Source organism: Accipiter gentilis, chromosome 4, assembly GCF_929443795.1.
Source record: "Accipiter gentilis chromosome 4, bAccGen1.1, whole genome shotgun sequence".
Lineage (NCBI taxonomy): Eukaryota > Metazoa > Chordata > Aves > Accipitriformes > Accipitridae > Astur > Astur gentilis.
Window position 1 is genome coordinate 42,696,451 of NC_064883.1, and position 13,448 is coordinate 42,709,898.

Consider the following 13,448-nt stretch of genomic DNA (forward strand, 5'->3'; position numbering starts at 1 on the left):
GCAGCAAGATTGTTTAATTCAAATCTCAGCAGGTTAACAGAAAAAGAGTGGGAACTGAACCTACCTGCCAAATATGCTGCTAGAGGAAGAAGCCCTTGCTGCTTAGCAGTCATGGCTTTAATCTTTATTAAAGACCAGCAAGTCAAAGAGTTGGGACAGGAATGGAATGAGGAGAACCTTTTGGCCTGATTCTATAAAGTCTTTGCTTCCCCCCCCAGTATTTCCCCCAAGGAGAAAGGCATGCAAAGGGAGAGGGGGAGTTCTGGGGGCAGACCTCAACTATATGCATTATCAGACATGAAGAGGATGAAAAAAATAACACCGATAGTTTATTGTCAAACTGAATCAAAGCATGAAAAAGAAACCCCCCACAAAGTTACACTGTAAAGAAGTTTGGTTTTCATCACAAAAGCTCGTTAAAATCCAACAAAGAAAACAACCCATTGTCAAGCCAGTAACTTCGACAACCCTCAGACGCTTCCGAGTGCAACATTTACTGAAAAGCTGGGAATTCAGAGGTGGTGTACGCTGCATTGGTATGAACAAAACGATCAACCCTCATTATCTAGAAGAACGGTGGTTCTCAGAGGGGGTGACATGTTTCTGGCTTAACGGTGACTCCTCTGTTCGCCTTCAAGTAGCAACAGCCTTGTCCTAGCTGGAGTCCAGCCCGAGACGATGGCTGAGGCTGACGGGGGCCAGCTGCGTTTCATTTCTTTGTCCAGCATTTTCCTGCAATTTACATCCCAATCAAATGTGTCTACATCACTAAATTAAAAGGCGGTTGCAAAATTAAACGATGCCAGTTGCACAGAGAAGACCGGTGGGACGTACGACTGCAGCACAGGGTCCAGCAAAGTCCAGGGGATACAGCTCAGCTGACACAGCCATCACCTCAAAAATTCAGTTTGCTGCTGATTTAACCAATGACCAAATCTAACCTTTTAAAATTGCTCTTTGGGAAGGTGTCTAGTTGCAGATGCAGACTTACTTTACTGAATCAAATCGATCTCTATTAAGTCCAAGATGTTAGTGTATGTCCTGTGCTTCAGAAAAGCTGATTAACGAGGCATTAGGCAATTACAGGACAACCTGCTCCTCAGCACAGCTCCCTTTGAAACAGCACTTGAGAAGCCTTTAAATAAAACACGCCTGGAAGCTTTACAAGTTTGAGTTTGCCAACCTGTCCAAACCGATATATTACCCAAAGATCATTTATTTTCCAGTAGCTCCAGCAGAACCAACAGAGGAGTCCAGGAGAACTTTGCCTGGTCTCCTGCCAGCAGAGCTGGGTTGGTAGGAAGTCTGGGTGGCGAAGGTCGCTTGCCAGGAAAACTGCTGGAGACTGCAGGATCCCCTGGAGCTGCAGCCCACCTGGAAGAGCCCTTTCCCATCTTGCAGGGAATTCCAGAGCAGTTGGCTTTCCTTCTGAGTCAGAACACAATAAAAAGGGGGGGAAAAAAAAATAATATTGGAAGGCGTATACGTATAGAGACTATCGTATATTCAGTTTTGCAGACACTTGGTTTCAATCAGTCAGGATAGAACAACAGTATTGTTCTCAACACTGTAAGTAAGCTGTTTTATTAATTTGAAATACTTGTTTTACCGAGTGAAAGAAAGGCATCTTTATCCTAAGTAGCAGCTAAGAAGACTGGTAAAACTAAAAAAAAACCAACAAAACCAAACAGCAAACCCCAACAAAACGAACCACCACCAAAAAACAACCTTAAAAAAAAAAAATCAAAAAAACCAACCTACCAGTACAAATTAAAGGCAGTCTAGGTCATTCCAACTGATCACAGGAATAACTAAAAAATATTTTTAATTGCAACTAATGTGCTATCTTGAGCCAGGTGCTTATTCTAACAGGCCTGAGGTTTTCTGCTCACAAAGCACTAATAATATGTGCCTTTTCCTAGAAAGGAAGGCTCTGCCTAAGTCTTACTGTGTCAGATAAAAAGTCCCAAAATAGACTTTCCAACCAAATAAGTGTTTTATTCAGATATTCATTTGGATATGGCAGTGATGTTAAGAACAGCTATTCAAGCAGCTGAAGTAAGCCCTTCAAAAGAAGTCACACAGCTTTGAGACTTGAACAAATTATTGTATGATCTCATCCAAGAGATCTAAATAGCTGGAACATCTGCCAGAGTCACCACCAATTTACTTAGCAGAGTTCATCAGTAGTTCATCAGCTCTGTTTGCACAAGCAGGTGCCAGGGCAGTCAATAAGGAGTCCTATACATGACTTAAAAAGAGGAGACGGGGAGGAGGGTGGAAGAGAGAAGGGTGATTTTACTATCTAACACGGAAGTGCATTAGCAGGAGTAAAATCCCTGTCAAGTAAGGGCAGTGACTATTACTGAAGGAGAAGTGCAGAAATTCTTTTTCCCAGAGAAGTATTACATGCACAAGTAACTATATGGTTAAAATTTTTTATTTGTGACAGTAAAGAAACCATTCAATACCTGATTGACAACACTTCTCTCTCCTGAAAACACTCATATGGTTATCTGTAGTGTTTCTCAAGTATCGCTGGATTGTTCATTGCATTAAAGTGTAAACAGCTCCATTATTAGAAAAAAAAAAAGAAAAAAGAAAGAAACATTGCCATTGCTTACTCCTCTGTTACGAAGTTCCCAACAGATCTTTAACAAGAAAGTCAGCTGGATTTTTACAATATAAAGTGAAACAGAAAACCGACAGCTGGTTTTGCATAGTTAGCCCAGAGATTTTCAAGCAATTGCCCCACGCAAGTCTCACCTGCCCTGCTCGCCCCACAAAGGCAAAACATCACAGCACCTTGGAAATCAGAGGCACAAACTTGTTTCTGTTTTACAAATAGGGCTGTGCGGTACTGTGTTTTATTAGTTTAAAAAGAATCTGTAAAACATAGGATTATGTGTTTGTAAATTATATAGCTACAGATTTTTTTACACTGAAATTTCAAAAGCTGCAACATCAGTACACACCAGTGTCATTTAGATACTTTATTGTCCCCAACCAGTCTAATCAAAATCATGCTGTGATAAAGTGATTGCATACACTGATAACCAAATCTCTCCAGGTGTTGAGTTTCTTCCATGTATAACTTTGCTGTTTAAAAAAGATTAAAGGGCAAAACAAATAGACAAATTATTCTTCCAAAGCTACCTAAATGAACACAGCAATATTGTACATTTGCTACGATCTTCCATTCAAAACCTGCCACGCTTCCTGGTGGTTAACAAGTATTCTGCGCACAGCCCTAGTTTACAAATGGCAATTTAATCGGAACACTTCAGTTGAATTTCAAGAATCTAAGGCATTCTGCCTTACAGCTTAATTTAAAAATACCTATACAGGCAAAAAACCTTTTTTAACCCGACATAAAAAGGACAACAGAACTTCAGGCCAGGCAGCATTTCTTTAGCTGAACAGAATGACCAACGGGAGAAGACTTTTTAATACTTCTATAATATCCAGAAATAGAATTGAAAACCAGGGTTTATAACAGCCCTGGTGACCTGCATGCATTAACTGCACTTCAAAATATGCAAGAGATTTAGGAAACAAGTATTTTTTCCTATTTTAACTTTTAAAATCTTGTATTTAAAATACAATCTAATACCCGTATTGCAAATTTTACAAACATTCCACTCATTATCTGACTTTATGGACAGAACTATATTGCTTTGTTAAAATCTAGAAACTCTAAATATATAGCGTATGTATATTCACGCAAACTTAACACTTGAAATTTCAAGTACAATGATAGTGTCAAAATAAACAACTACGACAGTTTGATCCCTTTGGCCAAATCTGAATACCCAGGGAAGTCCAAACCTGACTGCAGAGTGCTCCAAGTTTTATTTCAATGGGAATGAATTAAAAACATTTTTTTTTTCATCAGAAGTTACAGAAAATACTTTTAAGATACTAGCAAAGATCAAAAATGTTGCTAAGTTTTTCACCTTTGTATTATCACCAAGTGTCACTTTAATGCTGTACTAAGTTAAAATATTTTTTTCTTTCTTTTTTTAAAATTTGTGGATTTCAGGAGCCAAAATAAACAACACAGAACATGTATGGTTGTACGGAACATCATCAGAACCATTCTTCCAGAAGCTGGTGCAGAAGTTCAGTTGTCCATTATATGCGGATTTTAAAACAATACAAGACACTTTAATAATCAACATTCATTCACAGACTTAAGGCAACTGGTTCATGAAATCGCTGCTTTCATAAATGCAAACTAATGACATGGTTTGTCTCACGTACAACAGGTCACAACCGTTAAATGGCAATGTCTCGGTGGGGTTATTTATTGTCTAATTGAGAGATTGTTTGGTCTAATGCTAGTGAGAAAGTCTTTGAATTTTTTCAGCCATTCCTATCATACCTGCACAACTAACTACAACCTGAATACTTCCCTGCAAACTGTATTTGAAGCCTAGAAGCTACAAACACAGTTGAAAATACTGCTCAGAGAACAACTTTTTGGCAGCTTACAGTTTCATTACTCTGAAGTCAAATACAAAATTAAACAATCTTAAACTGAAAGTAAACGTTAATGGACTAACCAGAATCCATACGTCCTTTTTTTTTCATTTTTTAAACAACATAGGTTGTTGTTTTGTTTTTTTTTTTTTTTTTTTTAAATTTGACAGTTTTGTCTTTTGTTGTGGCACAGAATTATACAGTACTAAGGTAATGCCAACCGGTAAGAAAACAAAACGGTGATGCCGTACAGACTCATGAGCGTCATGGGACTGCCTTCAACATCCCTCGCTACGAGACAGAGCAAGCAGCTGGAGCACAGCCGCACTGCAAGGGGGCAAGTCATCTTTCAGTTTTATACTGCACCTACGACAATCTACTCACTGCCTGTGTAGGCTGGCCTGCCCTTCTATGAATGAATTTGTTAAGCTGCTTCACCAATGCGTTAGACAAGGATGACAATCCAGGTCTATTGCAATTATTTTTTCGAAGTCGTCAAGACTTTTTGAGAAAAACAGAAAAGGCAAAGGGGATCTACTATTCAGGATTTAGCACTAGGCTAATTAGAAGCACCAACAACTCCATTTAGTTTTCTCTGATGACAGCCAAACATAGCTGTGATTTTTACGTTTGTAGACTTAACGGTGTGGGTAATAATGAAAAGGTGACACTGGAAAGGGGGAAAAAAACCCCAAACCCTGTGCCTTGTTCTTCAAAGGCTTAAAATATTTAAAAGTTATTTGTTTGAAAGGGCACCTATGACACTACAGAAGATGATAAGCAGGTTCTCAGATTCAGAGATGAGACTTACTCAACTCCAAACCTGGAGGACCAATTTTAGTCTAGGCTAGTACCTTCTGCCCTTCCAGCAAGACTTGATAAAGGTCCTAATCTGTACATTACACCCTGGGGAAGAAGTAATACAAATCAGACAGGTGGGAAAAATACCTTTTTCATTTTTATACACCAAAGAAAGGAGAGGGCTTCATCCCAATTGAAGAAAAATAATTAAAAAAAATAAAGTCCTTTACAGGTCACCTTTAACTGAGTTCTCTGGTGTATCAAGATACCATAGGATTAATACCTAGGGGTGGGCTATGAAGCCTCCATTTTATTTATTGCCCAAGTTTGCAGCTTACAGAACATGTTTCATAGCACAGGCACAGTGGCAAAAACAGTATAACAGCCGATGGTCAACTCCATTTGGTGAGTATACAGTAGCAGCAATGAAAAGAAAAAAAGTACTCCAAACAGCTCAATACAGATCCAGCTTACCCAGATGGGTTTTTTAAAGAAAAGAATCTTAAACTAATAAATAGATCTCCTCCCCCTTCTCCCAAGATAATGGTTTTCCAAAAAACAAGAGGCATGGCAGTTGTGCGTAAGCAGAGACAATAGAACTTCATCTGTCTAGAACAAAAGGTGCTTTAGATCTATTAGCCACCTTATTTTCTCAATTCCATCATTCCGTAATACTCAAACAACTGCAGATATGTTCAAAACTGTGCCCAAAATTGTATCAGTGAAACAACCATGTAATTAACCCAAATCACCCCTCCCACAAACGCTTAAACCTTCTGAGCATGACAAAATGTAATACAACTTAATGTCATTGTGGAGACAGGAACCCAGCATCTTTGTTTCAACTTTTTCCTTTGTTATATATTACAGTGCTCTATAAAATTTTTCCTTTTTCCTTTTAAAGCATTTAGACAATACAAGACTAAAAGATGTCTGGAAATACGTCTTATACAAAAATGAATTTTTATCTTAAAATAACATTCAAAAAGGCACTTCATTCTGTAAGAAAAAATTCAGAGTCAGGTCAACTGCTCTAAGCAGGGGGGTAAAATTGTCTGCATAGTGGGAGGGGAAGAAAGGGAGAGAAATTCAACTGCTGAAATACAAGCTTCTTTTTTGGCATGTTTTAAGAAAAGCTGATCCAGTAAAAGATGTCCATTTATGAAATTCATTAAAAGAGTCCCATTTAAAATAGCTTCTTTTTTTTTTTTTCTTTTTTCCTTTAAAAAAGTAGTCTGAACACATGACCTTAGGAGTCAGGCTTCTGAAGGCTTAATAGCATCACTCATGATTGTCCTTTGTGTCCAATGTAACAGGAAGATCAAGAGTAGCACTTCTGACAGGGGTGACCTCCCCAAAGCTTACATTTGAAAGAGCTGAAAAAGATGGAGACAGCCTCTAGCAACTGCAATCTAGTAGCAGAAGTCAGTCAAAGTTAAGGGCTACCTGTTGCAGAGTTTATGAAGCATACTGTAAACTTCTTCCTCTTTGCTTAGTCCTTCAAAGAAAGGAATAAGATCTAGCAGCTCTGTGTCTGTCATGTCATCAAACCAGGACTGCACAGGCACCTGAAACAAAGCAACCGACAAATACTAAGACGACTTCATGATGTTAAGAACAGTTTTGCTTATGTAAATGTCATGTAATACTCACTGCCATCACAGTAAGGCAAATTGCTAGTTGTTAGCATTCAAGCAGAGTACCACGTTCAAGTCCGCATTTTCTATTATGCAACATCCCAAATCCAACTATAAAACATTTGACATGCAGCTGACCTTCTCCTACAGGTAAACCTACATGACCAACACTGGGCAGCTCAATTTGCTCTGCCTCCTTGATATTCAGAATAGACTGGAAGAAACATACAGGTTATGAAGATGTACTGACACTTTATTTATGGGCAGGTCCTATTTTCCCCTCTAAGTATTATCAGTGTGAGTCACTAAACAAAGGCATGCAGCAACAACCCTTTCTGGCATGAGGTTGCGGAGCAAATATTTAAACAGTGAGTACAGAACAGTTCTCTGATTAAAATATAAGACCTTGAGATCAGGTTCAGAAAATAATGCATATAATAACATAATAACACTTCTTAAATATGTGGGCTGGGTTTAGGGAAGGAGTTTTGTGTATCTTCACTATGGAAGTATTCTGAGGTCTTTTAAAGACTATCTTGGATCTTGTTACAAGCTCTGGTTTCTGCAGAGACTCGAATATCAGTTAGCTAGCAGCACTTTTCTATACATGATTAAACCACTCTGACAAGGCCCTTAATTTCATCTCCCAAATTTCTACAGCTCATTATTTTCTTGGCACTGAATTCCGAGATACCAAATGATGATCTGGATCAGGTTTTTAATTTTAACCATGAACATAAATTAGAGCTACAGCTCCTGGTTATTATAAATAGCAACTTTAAACCATGTGTGGCACCAACCAGAAAAATGTTTTCACCCAATCAGTTAGAGCATTGCAGCATTGAGATGTGAATTTAAAAGCTGAATGCTGCAAGATAAATGGCTCATATAAAAAAAAACAACCCACAAACCTAAACATGCTATCCTGGAGAGGGGCAGGACCATGCAAAACAGCTTCCCTAATAAAAATTTCCTACGTTAATTTTAACAGCTCACAAAAAAGGGAGCCTAAAAACATCAAAGAAAACATTGCACAGCCTGATTGTTTAAAAGTCAGTAGATCTAAGGGGAGTTCCAGCTTGCTATCCTGGCAGCTACAAAACGGATGCGAGCACCTGTACTGATTGCAGCAACGGATGGAGCAATTCCATCATAGCTACTGGAGCCAACACAAAACACACAGTCAAAACGCGCATTGCTCCTAATTATTCTCCCTTGAAGTACTGTTGCCTGGCTTTTATCCTTATTCCTAAAACCTGGTGAACTTGTTGACCAACATTTCTAATTGTGAAGTGAGTTATCACAAAAATACTTAAAAGGAGAAGCATAACAACACAATAGGATCTTGATTTTTTTCTTCCCCTTAGCCACGAATACAGAACTCAGATAGTAACCAGTAAAGCATTAATTATCTTGTCTAATAAAATATTTTCATTCACACAATGAAAAAAGATGGAGTACCAAAAACAGTTCAAATAAACCACCCTTTCTGTAATCACCACTCCAAAGAACAGAAACTGTGCTGGAGGGCAGCTTTGGTTTTTAGAGCTAGGTTAGTTATGCAGGTTCTACACCACTTGGTATTTCTCAAAACTGATGGACTTCGTGCCAAAAGCTAAAACTGAAAGCAGATGAATGGTCATGACTACGACATGTTGTCGAGATCAGTTTGCCCTAGTCCTTCACCATTTGGCAGTGAATACCCAAACCTACCCGCAGTCTAAGAAAACGCAGAAACTAATGCTAGATAGCGTTCTGAAAGGCTGTTTTCTGAAAGAGAAAGTCTGGACAAGGACCAGAAAAATAAAGTTACACTTGAGTACTTTGAATACTAAGAATACTTACTGCATTTTCAGGATGGAAGATGTAAGATGCAGGAGAATTATCTACTATAATAACTTTACTCAGCTCACGTCCCAGTCGACTCAGATCCTTCACATAATTTCCTCGGTGGAAAACACAGGATTCTCTAAAGAGCCTTGCCCTGAACACACCCCAGCGATCCAGTAAGTCAGCTACTGGGTCTGCGTACTTAAAAATACAAGTCAGAAACATCAAGTTAGCAATGTGCAGATAAGGCTACTTCACAGAACTATAGAAAGAAGGGCCCAAAATAATTTCAGATAAAATGCCCTTTCTTCATTTTCTTCCCTGCTCCTTGTTAATTAACTTACACGCCTGCAAACCTGAAGTAATTAATAGATAACACAAAAGTAGGATGGTTATCTTTCTAAGGAAGGCTAACTTGCACTCTAATGTTTTCTGTGATTTATTGATTACGTTTTATTCTTAGGGCCAACCTACAGTTACCCTAGGAGTTACCTAGGAGTTGATGGATCCAGGAATCTCACCTAACATTACCATAAAACCAGCCACTGCTAACAGAAAATCTATATGAAGCCATTTCCACAGCTGATTCATTTCCATGTGCCTCTGAAGATAAACTGCAATAAACACATCTGAGCTCAATGTAGTTTTTTCAAATGATGCCCTTGGAGTGACTGGGTCAGTAAGAATCTTAAGATTACCAAACTGCATAATTGGGCCATAAAAGATCAGGCAAAGATGTTATTAGGAAAAATACCCATGTACAATACTGGGAAATTCTTATTTTATATATAAGATGATACTTGAAGTGAGGCACAGCTTAGAATCCAACAATTGATATAAACTGTCCAAGGAAAAGTATCCAAATAAACTAGAACATGAAATAACCATGTACCTGAAAATGGTAGCTGTAATTTATTTTTGCAGGATAGGAGTTGCCATTTTCCTATATTTTAAACTGAGAAATGAAACTGATGTTGAAATCAATCATCCTTTGACTATGAAAACTGCCAGACCTCTAAGCGCAGTATGAAATTGTTCCATTATTTAGGATTTTCACAATATGACTGAATAGAACTTGGTAAACAGAGCACGGGGAAGAATCCTCTGATAAGAGGACACTAGTGCAGACCAAACAGGGTCCTGTCCCCTTCCACCGTCTCTACCCTAGGTTGGAGTAAAAGCTTACTATGCTAGAGTATTATTTAGAAATAATCAGTGTAATTTTACAAACAAGACACCACAAATACAGTACATTGAAAGAAATGAAGAATTTAAGATGTCTACTACTGTAATGTCTACCACAAAACTACCTAGGAGGTACTACTACTACTGGAGACCAGAGGGCACAAAATATTCCTGTTGACGTTTCAAGCTTTACAAAATGTCTAATTTTCTAACTCCAGATTGCAACTGCACCTTGACAGAACAAAAACGTGTTCCCCATTTTCAGATGCAGTAAATTTCTGAATCGCTGGCTGATCATGTTGGTAGTGTTAAATACAGTGTATTTTATTTCATGCCCTGCTTTAATATACAGCTTTACTTGCACGCTATTTGTTCTAATTTCTCACTATAACCATGGTAACTTGTAAGCCTTTCATATTGGCATTATGAGCAATGCATGGAGGCTACATTATGAGACAAGCCCATATGTGATGGTGTTACCATGGAAACACTTACCCACACACTAGCAGACAAAGTACACACTGTCAGACAAAGAAGCAGAAAAGAAGGGGAAAAATTAAGATAGTACCAACTGTGGAAATAATTATCCATAGAAAACCCAACCAAAAGTCCACTAACCAGCACTGTAAGGGCTAACGAGATGAAGAGAGGAACAAACCTTGGCTAGACTGGCTGTGAAGAGTACACATTCAAAAAGCTCTCCCATCCTCTGAAGAAACTCATCCACATGTGGTCGTTTCAATACATATACCTGGAATGATAATGACTATTTAGGTTTAAATGGTATTTAAGGTAACAGGGAAGGAAAAAAAAAAAAACCAACCCCAAACGCTCCTGTAATCCTAATGCTTGAAGAAATAAAAGTTAACATGGAAACAGTTCAAACGAAATACTGAAGGGAGAAAAAAAGTATACAAGATAAAAGTAGACATCTAATAATGAGAAATTTGAATGCATGGGCTGCCAAGACCCATGCTGATTATGCAATTGCAAATACTGTGCATCATCTGGAGAGATGCTTCTTGAAAAATCTCATTAAAGGCAAAGAGAGACAGTAGGGTTTCTCAAGAAGTGAGGATTCAGATCTCTTGACCAAAATGATTTTGGTGCTGGTGTCTTCAGTCCTGAAGAGCTCCACAGAAGGAATAAATCTGATGAAACCTCTATGATGACAGGAATTGCACAACAGGAAACTGTTTTCTTCCTGTGGCTAATTCTTTCATTTTTTAAATTCCAGGCGCTAAGTACCAGATCTTACTACGGACAGTTATCAGTCATCTGGATCTGCAGACAGCTTTCACCAAAAATCTTCATAGCACCATGCAAAACGTCTAGCAAATGCTGCTTTCAAAATCTGGTGGCAAAGTCTACAGGAGCTTCTACCGTGACCTTGCATAAAGATGGCAAATACTCAGGATCTCTCTCCTCTTGAGCAGCTTGGTTTCAGCAATGCTATATTGCCTGCTTGCACTGACAACCATACAGGCAAGCTTGGCTGCCTACTGTCAACAACCTGATTAATAGGCATTAGAGCCTCCTTGCCTCTCTTTTCAGAGCGAGGAAGATGATTTGCATTCACAGAAAATACCGAGATAAGATAACTGCTGCTCAGAAAGCTTACAAGTAGTTCATAAGATACTGTGAAGCTGAAGAGGGGAGTCTGCTTGAAAAATATTTTTCTATCTTGTTTGCACTTAGATTAAAAGTTTGAGAGTAAACACTGGCAGCACTTTATCTTCTTCATTTGGCAAATAATCCTTAATTCTGGTAAAATTCAAGCGGAACAGTCTGGCACGTAACTGAATCCAGGAAGAAATGCAAGACTGATGCAATTTCAGGAATTTCTTTGGTATATAGAACTAGATTAATTGTATGTATTTTTCTAGATTCATATTAATAAGGAAGTAAAAAACATAAGGCACCCAGAGAAAAAGCCTGAAGGAGAAAAATACGGAAATGGCAGCTTGAACTGAAGTGTAACAATGAAAGCCTTTAGCAAAAGAAGAAAAAAAGTTGCATAATAGGGACTTGAAATTGAAAACCTAAATCTGAAAGCAAAGTTTTATTAAAAACATGTATGATGAAGCTGTACCTTAATGACCAAAGCAGAAATGTTAATTACTTTTCCACTTCAGCTCATAGCATGAATACATGATCTGCTTTAAGTTATTTCTATGAAGTTTAACTAAAATATCTCTGGCCCCTCAAATTCAAGCAATACATTCAAACTTTAATACAGATAACAATTTGTAACCCAGATTTATTTATTTATTTATTTTTAAACAACCACAGCAGCACTTAACCAATCAATTAAATAAATGTGACATTTTATGAATTAAAGAGAGTTCACAGATGTACTTCAACACCACTCTGTTTCCACAAAACTACAGCAAAACTTCCCGTATTACACTAGGCATAAACCAAGTAATTGCCTCTCCTACAAAAATGCAGTTAGTTTTTCACTTAAATCTTACTACGTGAAGTTGTTCCGTAGTATTTCCTTTCCAAATTATATCTTCAAATTTTTAAAGACGCAGGTCAAAAGACAGTTGCAGTCTCTCTGCGCCTGGGTATGCAGAAAGAGACTATCCCACTTGCCAGTTATAAGAGGAAAGACAGCAGGATGCAAGTGACTCCTTAACTCTACAGTTCATAAGAATTTTTTAATTCTTTAGCCTTAAATTATACTCCTACACTTATTTTTGAGGGCACAAAAGGGACACCCCAAAGTCTTAAATTCATTCTTGGATAATCAGTGATGGAATCTAGTATTAGTTTCCCTTTTAAAACCTAGTGTTTTCAGCCACAGCAAAGGAAGTCTCCTCTTCGCTCTCAATCCCTATCTACGCCTGTGTCGGTCAAGTATTTCCACTTGGAATGTAATTACAAACTCCAAGCCAAGGATATGAACTTTGCTGCTTGCAACATAACCCACCTCCTCCATAAAGAGAGCGTACAGTAAATCAACCCAGTAGCTACAGACAGAGAGCTGCTTAACCACAGGCTTGCGGACAGGAGTGGGCTTATAAAAGCAAGTATTTGCAATATGTGCTCTTTTGGCAATTCATAGGTGTCCTAATACTGCAACTAGTCAGTATTAGCTGTAAGTACACAGTGGTTTAAGTTGTATTGTCTCCCTTCTGCAGTTTAGATCTCCTGATCCACCACAGAGCACCCTCAACCTCCTCTACTTGAGTTGCTTTTGCTGTTTTACCTTCAATCTTACCTATTGGGCTCTGGCCAACAGATTTGCTTCTCACATTAAATGCCTTCTTAATAATAAATGTGATCTCTTAGGATGAGGTCTCACCATATTTTCCCCTTAATTCTCCCCCTCTCTAAAAAGCCCAAACTCCTTCACCTGTTTTTGTGGGTGTTGGTTTTTTTTTTCTTTTTTTTTCTTTTTTTTAAACAACACTTTTTTTTTTTTTTTTGCAGAACAACAGATCTTAATACACTGGATGGTTATTCTCCTTGAAGTTTTTTTGAGAAGTCCTACTTAGATCCTGGAAG

General features: G+C 38.1%; 1 protein-coding gene across 6 annotated transcripts in view; it reads right to left on the reverse strand.

The window, feature by feature from the left end:
* Positions 1 to 302: 302 nt before the first annotated feature.
* CTDSPL (CTD small phosphatase like) overlaps positions 303 to 13,448 on the reverse strand; it is an 85,891-nt gene continuing 72,745 nt past the window's right edge. For 3 of the 6 annotated variants that reach the window (XM_049797992.1, XM_049797993.1, XM_049797994.1), the window contains 3 exons: positions 10,594 to 10,686; positions 8,766 to 8,951; positions 303 to 6,851 (listed from right to left, as the gene is read on the reverse strand). In XM_049797992.1, coding sequence (XP_049653949.1) covers positions 6,726 to 6,851; positions 8,766 to 8,951; positions 10,594 to 10,686 — 405 coding nt within the window. In that variant the 3' untranslated portion in view covers positions 303 to 6,725. Of the gene's footprint in view, positions 6,852 to 8,765; positions 8,952 to 10,430; positions 10,457 to 10,593; positions 10,687 to 13,448 lie in introns of those variants that run through there. The other 3 variants (XM_049797996.1, XM_049797997.1, XR_007505766.1) reach the window with 2 other exon arrangements.